The 14397-nt window shown below is 47.8% G+C and overlaps 1 protein-coding gene across 1 annotated transcript in view; it reads left to right on the top strand.

The window, feature by feature from the left end:
• KNTC1 (kinetochore associated 1) overlaps window positions 1-14397 on the top strand; it is a 72678-nt gene that overhangs the window by 19950 nt on the left and 38331 nt on the right. Inside the window, exons 18-31 of the mRNA XM_015417642.1 lie at window positions 413-502; window positions 620-685; window positions 1317-1378; window positions 1917-2028; window positions 2970-3113; window positions 3384-3440; window positions 4336-4434; window positions 4658-4756; window positions 5656-5799; window positions 7857-7955; window positions 8085-8188; window positions 9134-9239; window positions 9462-9596; window positions 11830-11949. Of these exons, the coding sequence (XP_015273128.1) occupies window positions 413-502; window positions 620-685; window positions 1317-1378; window positions 1917-2028; window positions 2970-3113; window positions 3384-3440; window positions 4336-4434; window positions 4658-4756; window positions 5656-5799; window positions 7857-7955; window positions 8085-8188; window positions 9134-9239; window positions 9462-9596; window positions 11830-11949 (1437 nt within the window). The remainder of the gene's footprint in view (window positions 1-412; window positions 503-619; window positions 686-1316; window positions 1379-1916; window positions 2029-2969; window positions 3114-3383; window positions 3441-4335; window positions 4435-4657; window positions 4757-5655; window positions 5800-7856; window positions 7956-8084; window positions 8189-9133; window positions 9240-9461; window positions 9597-11829; window positions 11950-14397) is intronic.

The following is a 14397-nucleotide window of genomic DNA, read 5'->3' as shown; positions in this document are numbered from 1 at the left end:
CCCCTGACATCACTGGAAGTGTGTCAGAAGGCAACACCCACCGCTCAGGCTCCACTGTACTGTTTTGGATTGCTAGCTATTGGGGGGGGGGGGGAAAGAGAACGTGCAGATCTGTCCTCGCAGAGGAGGGAGAGCTTGTACCTGAATAAAGCTTGGTCTTAAAGGTGCCACTGGACTATTTGGGGGGGGGGCTCTGCAGCTTACCTGGCTGTTTCTTGCTCTGACTGAGGGCTGCTGGGAGCAGGGGGTGGGGCTTGTTGCATGTGCCTGCTCCCTGGGCTCTTTACTGCCAGAGCTCTGCTCCTCTGCGCTCCTGCAGGAAAGGACCCCTGGTCTCGGCTCTGTGTAACTCGTGTTTATCTCTTGTGTGGAAGCTAATTTAAGAAGCCTTTTATCTCCTTTCTCTAAATAGGATAACCAGTTTGTGGTTGAGTGCTGCATAAATACCCCTTGGCCAACATATGAAATAGCACACGAAATGCTCAACTACGCAGAAAACAGGGTAGGTTTTGATACGTATGGTCAGCCCTGTAACAGGAGCAAACATTGCTACAAACCTTGCGTATGCAATTAACATCTGGACTGCAACTCAATTTATCATTTGTCTTGCTTATTCTAGGTCTCCAACAGAGATGTCGCAATCATTGCCTCTCGTGCTAACAGGAATTCAGCATCTCTTACAATGGTAAGAAAATAAAGCTATGCCACCCATTCGTGTTTGTACTAGAAAATGGGAAGAGAATATTGGGAGTTTGAGTTAGTAATGTTATCTGGGATGGAACTAGGTTGGGATTAAATGTTCACAGGTTTTCTAAAGATTTGCAGGAGTGTGAATTTTGAAATATATTTCAAAATCACTTAACTTCATGCCGCCATCTGTTACTTATTCATTTAAAACATTTATGTATTTGCTGTTCTCTCAGGCACCCCAGGACGTGAGTGTTAGGGAAGTAAATGTAGCCTCTGTAAACAGTCATGTAAACAGACACTAAAGACCAGGAGTATTTGCTGTCTCTCATTTGTAGCTGCTCTCTGACAGAATGCACACCTGCCTGGTTCTCACATACAATGTCCCCTCTTCCAAAGAGCTTTGTGGCCAAATCGGAATTCTAATACAGGTCTCCTGGCCAAACAACACTTCAGGCACTACACCATGCTGTATCTTACATCCAGATCTTTGTGCCAGTATAGTGGATAGGGAGGTTCGGGGGGGGGGGTTCCCTACCTAGAGAACGGTCCATCTAGCTCAAGATTCTTATATGGGTTTAATATTTAAGGAGTTTTTTTGGATAAAAGAAAACTTTGTTTCCACTTAGGTGCTGCAGGCCCAAGCAAGGCTGACAACTTTTTATGGAGCTTTTGGTCCAAAAAGATTCAGGTTTACCTTTTTTCTTTTATTTTCTTTTTTGTTGCTTTATGTGTGATTTAGTAATCTTTCTAGAAAAAAAATTGCGCAAATTTACATCGGCACCTGACATTTTCCATCTCTGCAGACTTTTATTACATGAACGGTTAGAGAAAATTACCTTTGATTACCAGTTTCCATTAAGATAGAAACTGGAATTTGTAGTCTTCAGAGGTCCTTCATACGCTGGCATACTGGAAGAAAAAAACCTCCCAAACTGTATTTTGACAAATGTGAATGTTCTGTATAGAGCTAGATTGGCTCTATATGTGTCGAACCTAGAAGCAGGAATCAACTAACAGAGTATCTTGGCTTTGCATTAATCGCTGGCCTCACCTAATCCAAAAGTTCATTGTCTGCTACATGATTTCAGAATTGAACACCCTTTTGGACAGGAAAACCCTCCTGAATATAGGATCATCACTTCATTTTAAGTGCCACCTATACCTTTATAACTCCAGTGTATTTCTTAATGTGGGTTATGAGTGAACAGCAATTTGTGCTCTCTTAGTGGATCCACTTGGCTAACGTTTCTGAACAATGAAGACGTCTTTGAGGACATTCTTTTACAGCTGACAGAAGGAAATCTCTTTTCTGCGTCCTATCTCTGGAAAAGACATCAGGTAAGTGACAGCAGACACACCCCTCTCCCCCCACTGCTGCTGCTTGTTACAGCCTCCTGAAAGTCCTTGGAGAGGCCCATGGCTTTGTGGGTAAAGCAGGGCTTCCCCCACTTCCCATCTCCTCCAGCCTTCCTCCTCTGTGAGGCTGCGGCATCTTCTGTGAACTTTTGCCATCAGATGAACTGGAGTGTCTCAAATGTTTTTAAAGTATTTTTATATTTTAGTTCTGGAAATTTTTAGCTGTGGTTCGTGAATTGTATTGGGATTTTATCGTGTTGTACGCTGCGCTGAAGGAGCTGCGGTGGCTCAAGTGGTTAAGACGCTGAACTGCAGGCTGTGGAAGGTCAGTAGTTCAGCAGTTCGAGACCCGAGTGTGCCGCATGACTGAGTGAGCTCCCGTCTCTAGTTCCAGCTCCTGGCAACCTAGCAGTTCAAAAGCAAGAAATTGCAAGTAGATAAATAGGTACCACTTCGGTGGGAAGGGAACAGCGTTCCGTGCGCCTTGGTGTTTAGTCATGCCGGCCACATGACCGCGGAAACGTCTTCGGACAGCGCCGGCTCTTCGGCTTTGAAACGGAGATGAGCACCGCAACCCTAGAGTCGGACTCGACTGGCTTTCGAGCAAGGGAACCTTTACCTTTACGCTACCCTGAGCCCTGTCTTTCAGGGAAGGGCAGCCTAAAAGTCTAATTTAATAAATAAATAAATAATTTTGCATCTCCATATAAAGGTTCTTGGGTGATAAGGCTGGCAAAGTCCTCCGCTTAAAACCTTGGACAGCCACTGCCAATTAGAGGAGACATACTGGATTAGATGGGCCAGTGGTCCATCTTGCTGTAATACGGCGTTATTTGAATATTTATGAATTCTTGGTTAGAAATGACTGTTACTGGTCTTAGGGTTGTGGGACTATTTCTTAAACACTTTCTACTCCATTCTAGGGAGACTTCACAGAACGCTTTAGTGTGGAAATGCTTGAGAACCTGCTTGACTCAATCTCTGCAACCATTTCCCGCAAGGAGCTCTGTTTGTGGTTTAAAGATGGGATCATGCCTTTCATAAATCTGGCTTTGCCTCAAGGACAGGTAATCTCCTGGAGGGATGAATCCTTGTATAAGGCCTTCTGTCAATCAACATGGGTGAACAGGCAGACATGCACATAATGTTTTTTAAAGCCCAGGGAGCAGCCTGGGCGTACCCAAGGCTACAGCTTTGCTACACGGGGGTGAACCGGATAAGTCCCTTGGGTGGGAGACTACAGGAAGCTTTGTGTACAGACAAGATTCAAGGATAAGAATTTTGTGTGTGTGTGTGTGTTCACACACATATAATCTAGCTTGACTCTTGTATTCCAGAAAATAATAGCAAAATGGCTGGAACAACAAGCCCGAAGTCTTGAGTTAACTGACAAGGTAAAGTACAGTAATTCTCCTTTTAAAAGCTATGCATCATCAATATATCTAGAAGAAGAGATTGGATTTATACCCCACCCTTCACTCGGAGTCTCAGAGCGGCTTACAAACTCCTTTCCCTTCCCCTCCCCTCCCCACAATAGACACCCTGTGAAGTAGGCGGGGCTGAGAGAGCTCTTTCCAGAACTGCCCTTTCAAGGACAGCTCTTGTCAGAACTGTGGCTTGCCCAAGGTCATCCAGCAGGTGCAAGTGGAGGAGTGGGGAATCAAACCCGGTTCTCCCAGATTAGTGTGCACACTTAACCACTACACCAAACTGGCTCTCTAATGCTTGACATGGCCCTATCTGCGGGTACTTAAATCTGTGGGTTGGGGCCACGTAGACAGAATATGTTTCTGGGGGACCCCCAAAATATGCAGAAAAATCCAAAAACTTATCGAAAATGAAGGAGGAGGGAAATCCCCCCCTCCAGCAGGAAACAAGTGTGCCCTGAGTATTGAGGGGGACAAGGTAGTGGAGCCAGCCAAGCCTAATGGCACGCCAGGTTGTAGCTTGGGGCCAGCTTAGGCAGCGCTGCCTCTCATGGGTGAGGGGAGTGGCAGGCAGGGCAGGCGGACCAGGAAACCCCTCCCCACATCATCATGTGAGGGGAGGGAGGCAAGCTTGGAGATGATGAAGGGCAGCAGCAGCAGCATGGGTAGGCAGGGATCCTGGTGGGATAAATCGGTAAAGAAGGGAGCAGCCATCAGTGGTGGGCAAGGCAGCAGCCAAGGGAGAAGATGGCAGGGAAGGACAGGTGGAGGAGGAGCAAAGGGGGACCGTGGGGGTAGGCTCCCCCCCCCCCCCCGGGTTCCTGCGTGTATTGCCCTAATCCGGGTTTCTGATTTCAAACAGGCCAACTGGCCAGAAAATGGACTTGAAATGGCCCAGATGTTTTTTACCAGTAATCCAGATAGAGCCAGAATGGGGTCTTCGTTGTGCTGGACTCTCTGGGTAAGGATTCTGCTACTGGTGAAACCGTGTGTTGGGCTAGAATTCTGTGAAAGGCCCTACTCCCAAAACACTTGCTTTGGTTAAATTTATAGGCTCTTATTTTGCCCTTGTGGGGAGGTTAGGGGGACTCTGAAATTTGTTAGGTCTGTGTCTTAAATACAGCCGTGATTCATGGGGAAGTGATTGTGTTGATTTTATATCTCAGAAGGACGATACGGGTGAGGAGGTCCGTCACTTGGCAAAACTCATCCGAGATCTACGAGCCTTGATAGACCTTCACAGAAAGTACAACTGCAAGCTGACTCTCTGTGAGATTGAGAAGGTATTAAAGCAGTAGCATTCATAGGGCTTGTGGGAGGCCAGTTTATGGTTTTGGGCTAGATGCATGTTTTGATTAGAAGATTCCCAGGTTCTGACATGAGCTCTCTTCTTCTGGAATGACACGGTAGCCGTCTATTTCTTTACACAAGTGATGCAAAAACAAGCATCAGTTTTAACAGCAAAATTTCTATCAAACTTGGCTGCTATGGTTATGCGGGGGGGAAGCAACAGCTTGAGAACACCTGCGGTCACAAAGGGTGTAGAGAAAATGACAAAGAGCCTATTGACGCATCCCTATTCTTTGTTAGGGAAATGGAGAGCCAGTGCGCTATAGATTAGGGTCTAGGTTCAAGTTCACACACCGCTATGAATCTTGTTGGGTGACCTTGGGCCACAAAATGGCTACCACAGCTTGCCTTCAGTCACAAAATGGGTATCTCTGCTGTGGTGGCAGCTGCTGCCGAAGCAGTGTTTTTAACAATCTGCACAGGCATCCAGAAGTCTTTCTGGGCCATCCACTTTCTAAAAACACTTGGTGGGCACCAGGGTGCCCGTGGGCAATACACTCCGACCCCCTGGGCTAGAGGAAGACCAGGCGTGGCTGTTCTCTGCTCTCATGCCTTGCTTCTGAGCTTTCCCAAGGCTTCAGGCTTGGCAGTAGAGCGCTGAACTGACAGGCCTCTGCTTCAGTGTAGCGAAATAACCATTTCTGTTTGTGAAAGTCTAATGTAGACTTCTGTGGACTGAGTTGACTGTTCTTTGTACCATGGTCAAGCATTTTCAGAGGTCAGTAGATAGTTATGTGCAATAATACTTGACGTGTGCTACTTACCTTACTTCAGAGGAGAGATCATTCCTCAGCGGCTTTTTTTTGTATGTGTTCCCCCCCCCCCCCCCCAGGAAAATGCAACTACAATAGCGTTCCGTATGTTTGATAGAGTTTTGGTGGCAGAACTCATTCCAGCAGCTTTACAGAAATTTATTGAACCCTATATGTGCCAACATGATCTACAAAAAGATGAAATTCTCTTGCAGTATATAAAGGTATGCTCATTCACACTCCAAAATAAAAACAAAGTGTTTTAGTGTAAATAATCTTCATGACTAGTAGCCAGTCCGTTCTAAAGGGCAGCATCAGAAGTTGGGGGCTCTTTGACCCAGGGTGGATGGACCATTACCTGGCCAAGACAGGGAAAGCGCTCTTTCTTAGGGTGCTGGTGGTTTACAAATAAATCCACTCTTATTTTTAGGTCCCTGTTGCTTAAGGCCCCTTTTGTCAGTTGAGGTTGCTGCACCAACTCTTCCCTCTTTTAGAAAGAAATGATTGGGCTGCAGTTAACCCTGCTCTGGTCACAACCAGTGTTCCCTCTAAGCTGAGTTAGTGTGAGCTAGCTCAGAGTTTGTTAGCCTCCGGCTCACACATTTTTCTCTCTGCTCAGGAAGGATGGCAGCAGCTAAATCTCTCACTCACAGCTTTAATGCCAGTAGCTCACAAAGTAGAATTTTTGCTCACGAGACTCCATAGCTTAGAGGGAACATTGGTCACAACATGGCTTGACTACTGTAATTCAGGACCCCCTTTTGGAGACTTCAGACTCTCTAAAACACGTGCCTCAAGGGTGCGTGCACCAATGCACTTTTTTTTAATTGGCTGCCAGTTTTTCTGGGTACAGTTGAAAGTTCTGCTTTTTTTTCTTCCTTGTCAATTCTGGACTGCCCTTTCCCAGGAGGCTTACTTTACCCAGCACTTGATCTCTCTTCAGGACAGGCAGAGGAGAGGAGTGTATTCCAGCAAGCCGTCCTGCTGAGGCTATGCTTTTGAATTTTATTTATTTAATGCCATCTTTATTTATTTATTCGGCTTTTATTTCGCCCTTCCGCCGAAGCGGCTTTAGAGCAAGTGTTTTCCAAGCTGTTTACTTTTTTCAAAAGAAAAAGACCAACATTCCCTGGAGAGAAGAAGCCCTAGTGGCACGATGGGGAGCTCTGTTCTTCATCAGCTTGCAATTGGGTCTCACTTGCTGTCGTTCAGCCTCTTCGGTTGAAGTTTTATCCGTTTTAAATTTTGTTTTAAAACTGTACGGCTCGAGTTGTGTTAAACGTTGTAAACTGCTTTGGAAATAATAATAATAATACCTTTCGATTTATTGATCGCTCAATTGGGCAGAGCTGCTGGCTCTGAGCGATTTACAGTTACACGGTTTCACACAAGGGACTAACAATTTCATAGGGGTAAGGGAGGACAACATATAATTCTTCAAATCGCACACATTTTGCAGCCGACGGGGATTTTTGTTCAGCTGTAGGCTTCAGACGTGTTCCGGAGGCATTCACTTTTCGGCTTGGCTTGATGACGTTGATTCTTCCTGGGCTGCTTTGAATCGTAGCGCCGCACTGTCACCGCCTGGCCAAATTGGCCCATTACAGGCTTCTTAATGCCGAAGAGGTCTTTTTATCAGGCTTCCGAGCTGGACATTCCATTCGCCGGCTAACACCTCCCTTACGGGGGTTTAGTGTTAGGGTTAGGGTTAGTCATGAAAGAACAGCATAGAAATCGTGCCAAATCAGGAAACAATATAAATTGCTGTGAGAAGAATGGCATTTTCAATAGATTAACTGTGAACTGGAGAATATTCATGTCATGGCAGAGCTGTTCTGTTAGTTTTCTGAAGTATGCTTTTAAACAGGGGTCATTTCATAGAAAAAAAGGTGCAGGAGCTCATTAGCACAACTCATTAGCATAACATATGCATATGCCACGTCCCCTGGCATCACAGGAAGTGTGTCAGAAGGCAACACCCACCGCTCAGGCTCCACTGGACTTTTGGATTGCTAGCTATTGGGGGGGGGGATGTGGAGATCTGTCCTCGCAGAGGAGGGAGAGCTTGTACCTGAATAAATCTTGGTCTTAAAGGTGCCACTGGACTGTTTTGGACCGGGGGGCTGGGGGGAGCTCTGCAACTTACCTGGCTGCTTCTTGCTCTGACTGAGGGCTGCTGGGAGCAGGGGGTGGGGCTTGTTGCATGTGCCCGCCCCCGGGCTCTTTACTGCCAGAGCTCCGCTCCTGTAGGAAATGACCCCTGGTTTTAAAAATCATCTAGGACTTGCTGGAGCGGTACTGTACGCGGTTGACGTCTGTCTTTTGTCCCACGTGGGAAGCAAGGGCTATTGCTGTCTTGGGCTGCATGTCTAACACAGACGTGAGTATGACTGAGCAGATGTTTGCCCATGGGGGGTTTCCAAATGCAATAGGAGACTCTTCTGGCCCTGAAGCAAGGGGCCAGCGGTGTGTCCAGATCTTACAGGAATTTGTTTTGTTCTGTTTGTAGCTGAAGTTTGAAGGGGTGCTGGCAATCATGCATAGCACCGTGGTTCCCTGGAGTCCGGGAGTAGAACAATTGGTGCAGCAGTACCTCGGAATGGATCATGCCAAGTAAGAGAATGAGCATCTCACTCACTCAAGCCTCTTCACACTTGGACTTCAACAATCTTTCTCGGCAGCGTGGCTTTATTCAACTCTGTTTCTAAGCTGCCTTCCCACCAAGCAGGTCTTCAAAGCAGCTGACAAATAGGTTAAAACCAGGGCCTTTTTTGGTAGAAAAAGCCCAGCAGTAACTCATTAGCATAACAGGCCACACCCAACATCAGAAACTCATTAACATATTAGGCCACACCCCGTGCATTCCCCTGGTTTGCCTGGGCAAGCCCCCCCCCAAGGGAAGGGAAGGCACGGGGGAGCATTTAAATGCCTCTCCGATCCTTCGAGGGCCCTCCCTGGCCCGCCCGCCTTGGAGTCGCCAGGGTGGGTGGGTGTCGCTCTCCAGGCCTTCCCTCTGTAGCCATGCACGCAGAGGTTTTGGCTGTAGTGGGCGTGGCCAACTCTGAAGGCAGCCGGAACTCGGTTCCTGTGCGTTCCTGCCCCGAAAATAGCCCTGGTTAAAACAACCAGGGGACCTGCGAGGATCTCAAGGGGGAAGGGGGATTCTCAGTTGCAGGAGCGGCACCCTGCTGCAGCCCACTTGGTCAGCCACTCCCTCCCCCACTGCTGTTGCTGTCCCTGCTGCCTTCCCTCCACTTCTCCTCCCTAGCCCACGTGCCTCCGTTGCCACCTCAGGGGTGGAGAAGGGGGTACCAGTGGCTCTCTCCCCCGCCCACCCGCAGTGCCCCAGCCTCCGTGGTGGTGGTGGGGCACGCCACAACTCCTGCTCCTCCCCTGCAGGCCTGCTGCGGCAGTTGGGATTGAGTTGTCTGGGCTTGCACAGGCAGCTGCTGTTCATGTTGAGCCCGCTTGCAGGGAGGGTGGTATAAACCCAACAAATGAATGGATGGGTGGATGAATGTGGAGGTTTCCCTAAATCCTTCCAATTTCTGTATGCAGGGTGAAGCTTCTGCAGGAGGGTTACCAGCTGATGGAAATGAAGACAGTTCTGCTAAAGTACGGCATAAGAAACACCAGTTTTTTAAATGATAAGCAGGATATGCTGGTAAGTGGCCGGTGAATCCCTCCTGCTGTGGGATGTTGCAGAAATAAGTCCCATCGGTTTAAGTTGAACAAACATGGACCTGCATGTGGAATCACAGCCTGCCTTCTGTGCTTAAATGGGCACATAAATGCAGAAAAGTAATTGTATAAACAAGAAATTCTTTGGGGCGACATATTGTATATACTTAAACCGCTACAGTGTCCTAATTCATTTCTTTTCCAGAGGGTGGCACGGTACATCGTTAAACGGGGTACCTCTTCGTCATTAGAGGATGCTTTGAAAATAGCAAAAGTGTATATGCTGCCTACTACAGAAATCTATGTAGTGAGGATAATGGACCTTATTGATCAAGACAAGGTAAAAACATATTCAAACTGCTGGGTTAAAACAAACTGAAACAATGGGGTGGGTCACGACAGGGTAAAACAATTAAAATATCCCAGCATACTTGTATTAAACCAGTAACACCAATAGTACAGTCCACAGGATGGGAATTACAATTCAGCATGAATTCCTGTATGAATCCAGCCTGTATGCCCAGGATCAGGGCTATTTTTGGGCAGGAACGCACAGGAACGGAGTTCTGGCTGGCTCCCGAGTTGGCCACATCCAGCAGGAACTCATTAGCATAATAGGCCACACCCAACAGCAGAAACTCATTAGGATTGGCTACATTAGGGGTGTGTGGCCTAATGTGCAAAGAAGTTCCTGCTACAAAAAAAGCCCTGGGTTTTGACAACAAACAAGGTAAACAGAATAAGAAGCATAAGGTGGGTGTGGCTGGATGACCACATTTCTGGTAACATGGGGGTGCGGCCTAATATGCTAATGAGCAGTGCTGTCAGGGTGTGGCCTATTATGCTAATATATTTCTGCTGTTGGGTGTGGCCTATTATGCTAATGCGTTCCTGCTGGGCTTTTTTTTACAAAAACTGCCCTGCCCAGGATAAGACAAAATATCGGGCAAATGTACATAACCACCACCGGTAACACAGTTGGATTAGTGGAAGCCCCATAAATTAAGTGGGGTGAGATGGACGGGGGTGGAGCAGGAGAGGCCGATGTCATTTAGTAAAAAGCCCATCTGACGAAGAGAGCTGTGTTTCTTGAAAGCTTATGCTCCAATAAAGTTTGTTAGTCTCAAAGGTGCTACTGGGCTTTTTACTACTTTGCAGCAACAGACTAACACGGCTTACTCCTCTGGATCGATGTCATTTACACAGCCTCAGCTAAAGGCCTGGTGGAACAATTCCGTTTTACAAGCACTGCGGGGCTGTGATCTCACTTGGGAGCATGTTCCACCAGGCCAGGGCCAGAGCTGGAAAAGCTCCGGCCCCGGTCAAGGCTAGATGGAATTCTTTCGGGCTGTGGAGACGTTGCTCCGAGGAGCGTAGCGCTCTTCCAGGGACATATTGGGGGAGGCGGTCCTGCAGATATGTTGGTCCCAGACCTCATCGGGCTTTAAAGGTTCATACCATCGCCTTGAACCTGACCAGCACTCAATTGGCAAGTGGCAACCAGTGCGGCTGATGGAGCACTCGGTTGATATGAGCTGTGAATGGTGTCCCCATCAGGAGACGCACCCCTGCATTGTGAACCAGCTGAAGTTTCTGGGTCAGACTGAAGGGCAGCCCTGCGTAGAGGCGAGTTACAATAGTCTTAACCTGGAGGTGACCCTTGCGTGGATCACTGTGGCTAAGCTGTGGGAGGAGAGGTCGGGAACTAGTTGCCTGACCAGCTGAAGATGGTGAAAGGGCCAATCTTGCAACGTTTGTGGCTTGAGCCTCCACTGAAAGTGAGGCACCCGAAATCACGTCCAGGCTCCTCACCATTGGCGCAGGCCTCAGGGATGCCCCGCCAAGGGCTGGGACCTGGATTCCTGCTCTCAAAAAAAAAAAACCCCAACCCCACCCCCATGGCTCAGGCACCGGACCTCCATCTTAGATGGATTTAGTTTCAGTTGACTCCACCGCAGCCAACCAGCCACAGCCTCTAATGCCCTGGGGTGGAGTCCAGATGGCTGTCCATCAACAGAGACAGCTGGGTGTCATCCCAACCCAAATCCCCAGACCAGCTAGGCAAGGGGGCGTATATAAATGTTGAATAACATCAGGTAGAGGACGCTGCATACCAACGGGCATCGCAGAGGAACCCTCTTCCCAAGTGCCACCCTTTGTCCCTAACAAGGGGCAGTCCCCCTTATCCCCTCATCGGCGAGGTGGCGAGTCATGAGATCGTAATTGACTATGTCAAACGCGGCTGCTAAGTCTGTGCATTAAAATGCTTCCTGTTAATTATCTTCCTCTGGAAGAGAAGAAGGCACATCATTAATCTTAAATTTCCAGATTCTGCAAGCTAAAATATAATGGATCTTCTGAACAGTCAAGTCCAAATGCAAAAGTTCCAGTTTTCTCAGTTAGGCTGCTGTTCTGCAACATGATTACACATGGATGCCATCATAAAATAAAAGAATTATCCTTCACTTGTGCCAGTTAACAAATCAAGCATCCTTTTGTTTTTCAATGGTTATCGAGCCTCTCTGGTTTCTGCAGATGTATGTTGATCTACTAATCTTTGTGAATGCTTGCAGGGAGAAGAAGTCCTAGACGTGTTAATATCTTTGCCTCATACCGAAGCGGTGGAAATGGCAGAAAGAACGTTGATCCGTGGGAAGCTCTTATTGGAGCACAAAATTCCTGACTTTGAAGAGGTAACTTCCATGAAGTAAAGCAGCATAGATAAGTAGTGTGTGTGTGTGTGTGTAGTACCCGAAGGAGCTGTCAAACAGACAATTGTCTGTTCTTCTTACAAAAGAATGTAAGAGCCTTGCTGGATCAAACCAGTGTTCCATCTGGTCCAGCACCCTGTTTCATATAGTGGCCAGTCACTTGGTCAGGAGGGCCAACCATCTCAGGCCAAGGTGGCTTCCTTGTTGCTGGTATTCAGAGGTTTACTGCTGCTGCATGTGGAGGGTCCCCTTTAGTCATCATAGCTAGTAGCTACTGATGGACCTATGCTCCCTTAAAGACTTTCAAACTCTTCTGTGCTAGTTGCCATGGCTATTTCCTATCATTATGGGAAGAGAAAAAAATCTATCTCCTTTCTCCACCCCATGCGTGATTCTGTAAGCCTCTGTTGGTGTTTCCCTTTACTTGCCCCCCCCAACTAATAAGCCGCAGACCTCCTTCCTCTCTGTATAGGAAAGGAGATCCAACCCTTAATCAACTTGGCTGCCCTCTTCTGCACCCTTTCTAGTGCTGCAGGGTCTTGTCTTGAGCTGCAGCAACCAGAACTGTACGCAGAATTCCAGGCAAAGCCACACCACAGGATATAAGCAGGGGCATTACAATACGGGCCGTCCTATTTTTAGTTCCTTTCTGAATAAGTCGCAGCATGGAGTTAGCTGTTTTCACTGCTGCCACATACAAGTTGACATTTTCACTGAGTTATCCGGTTACAACACCCAAGGTCCCCGTCACACTCCCTTTCTGTATGAGTTGAAGTCCTGTCAGCATATATTTGAATCTCCATGACTGCCCAGCTTCAGGGTAGATCTAGCGGGCCCCTGAGAGTCTCTCCCACATACCTGAGTTTCTCCAGGTTTGGCAACCCTGCCCTCGAGGGAATGGACTTGGTGCTCCGAGAGCTCCGTGCACTGAGTTTGCAACCAGAGCGGTGGGCAGGTAATTGGCATGTGTCAGTCTCTGCTCAATAGTCCCCCACCCCCTGCTGGTTTTCTGCCTTCCTGACTGATGCTGTTTAAAGTTGTTGATTTGGGAGCTTGTCTGAAACGGCAGGTCCCTGTACTGGGAAAGATGCAATTCCTAGTGCCCTGACTTCCTCGCCCTGCTACTGAACTCGCACGGGACTTTTACGCATGTGTCCTTTCTAAAGAAGCATGATCTTAGGGGTCCTCTCCCTTTGCCCCTTACACTTCTCCTTCTGAACTCCCGTGCAAAGCTCCATTTAGCGCGATCCAGTAAGAGCTGTGTGGCTTGAACTTTGACTTCATAGCTGAGAGCTGTGGTTCCATTCCAAGTGTCAGGCGTTAGCAGTTGGAATCCGACGACTCTGCTCATCCTTCAGAAGACCCACCACCAATGTTCCCTCTAAGCTGTGGAGTCTTGTGAGCGAAAATCCTACTTTGTGAGCTACGGGCATTAAAGTTGTGAGCGAGCCATTTGGCTGCTGCATAAATTAGTTTGCTTTGAGGCCATCCTTCCTGAGCTAGAGTAAAAATCTGTGAGCTGGAGGCTAAAAAACTGTGAGCTAGTGTCAGCGAGCTGCCATGGTGTTCTGCGTTAGTTGTATCTCTGTACAGTTGCTACCCCCCCCCCTGCCTGTGCGCCTGTATTTTACTCTGCTGAAATGCCTAAGCCAAACAACTGGAGGATGTATTGGGGGAGTAAGCTTAACTGCCAGCTTGTTGCTTTTAGAGCCTGGGAACTGCACCTGTATTATGTCTGGAGATAGCCTGGTTCTCAGGGAATGAGCGTGCAACCGTTTCCTTTCACCCGCCAGCGGGAAAGTGACCCATTGGTCCTGTACCTGGCTCAAACCCCTTTATCTTGTTTGCCCTAACCGTTTGTAGTCAGTTCTAACAAAGAACGTGTTTGAGTGTCTTTCCAAAGCTTTGAAATAAATTTTGCTTTTCTTCAAAACGTGGATTTATTCTCGATGCTTGGGGATCCAACAGCTAGCTCACACCAACTCAGCTTAGAGGGAACACTGCCCACCACCACCCCGGATTCTGTCAGAGCACAGGGCAAGAGCTTCAGACAGACCCCCAGTGACTCAAGAACTAAGCAGCCAGGGCTCTTTTTGTAGAAAAAGCCCAGCAGGAACTCATTAGCATAATAGGCCACACCCAACATTAGCATATTGGGCCACACCCCCTGACAGCACAGCTCATTAGCACATTAGGCCGCACCCACATGTTACCAGAAGTGTGGTTAGCCAGCCACAGCCACCTTTTGCTTGTTATTCTGTTTACTTTGTTTGTTGTCAAAACCCAGGGCCTTTTTTTGTAGCAGGGACTCCTTTGCATGTTAGGCCACACACCCCTAATGTAGCCAATCCTAATGAGTTTCTGCTGTTGGGTGTGGCCTATTATGCTAATGAGTTCCTGCTGGGCGTGGCCAACTTGGGAGCCAGCCGG

Source organism: Gekko japonicus, unplaced genomic scaffold (genome assembly GCF_001447785.1).
Source record: "Gekko japonicus isolate JY-2015 unplaced genomic scaffold, Gekko_japonicus_V1.1 scaffold64, whole genome shotgun sequence".
Classification (NCBI taxonomy): Eukaryota; Metazoa; Chordata; class Lepidosauria; order Squamata; family Gekkonidae; genus Gekko; species Gekko japonicus.
This window is presented reverse-complemented; position numbering and strand designations above follow the sequence as displayed.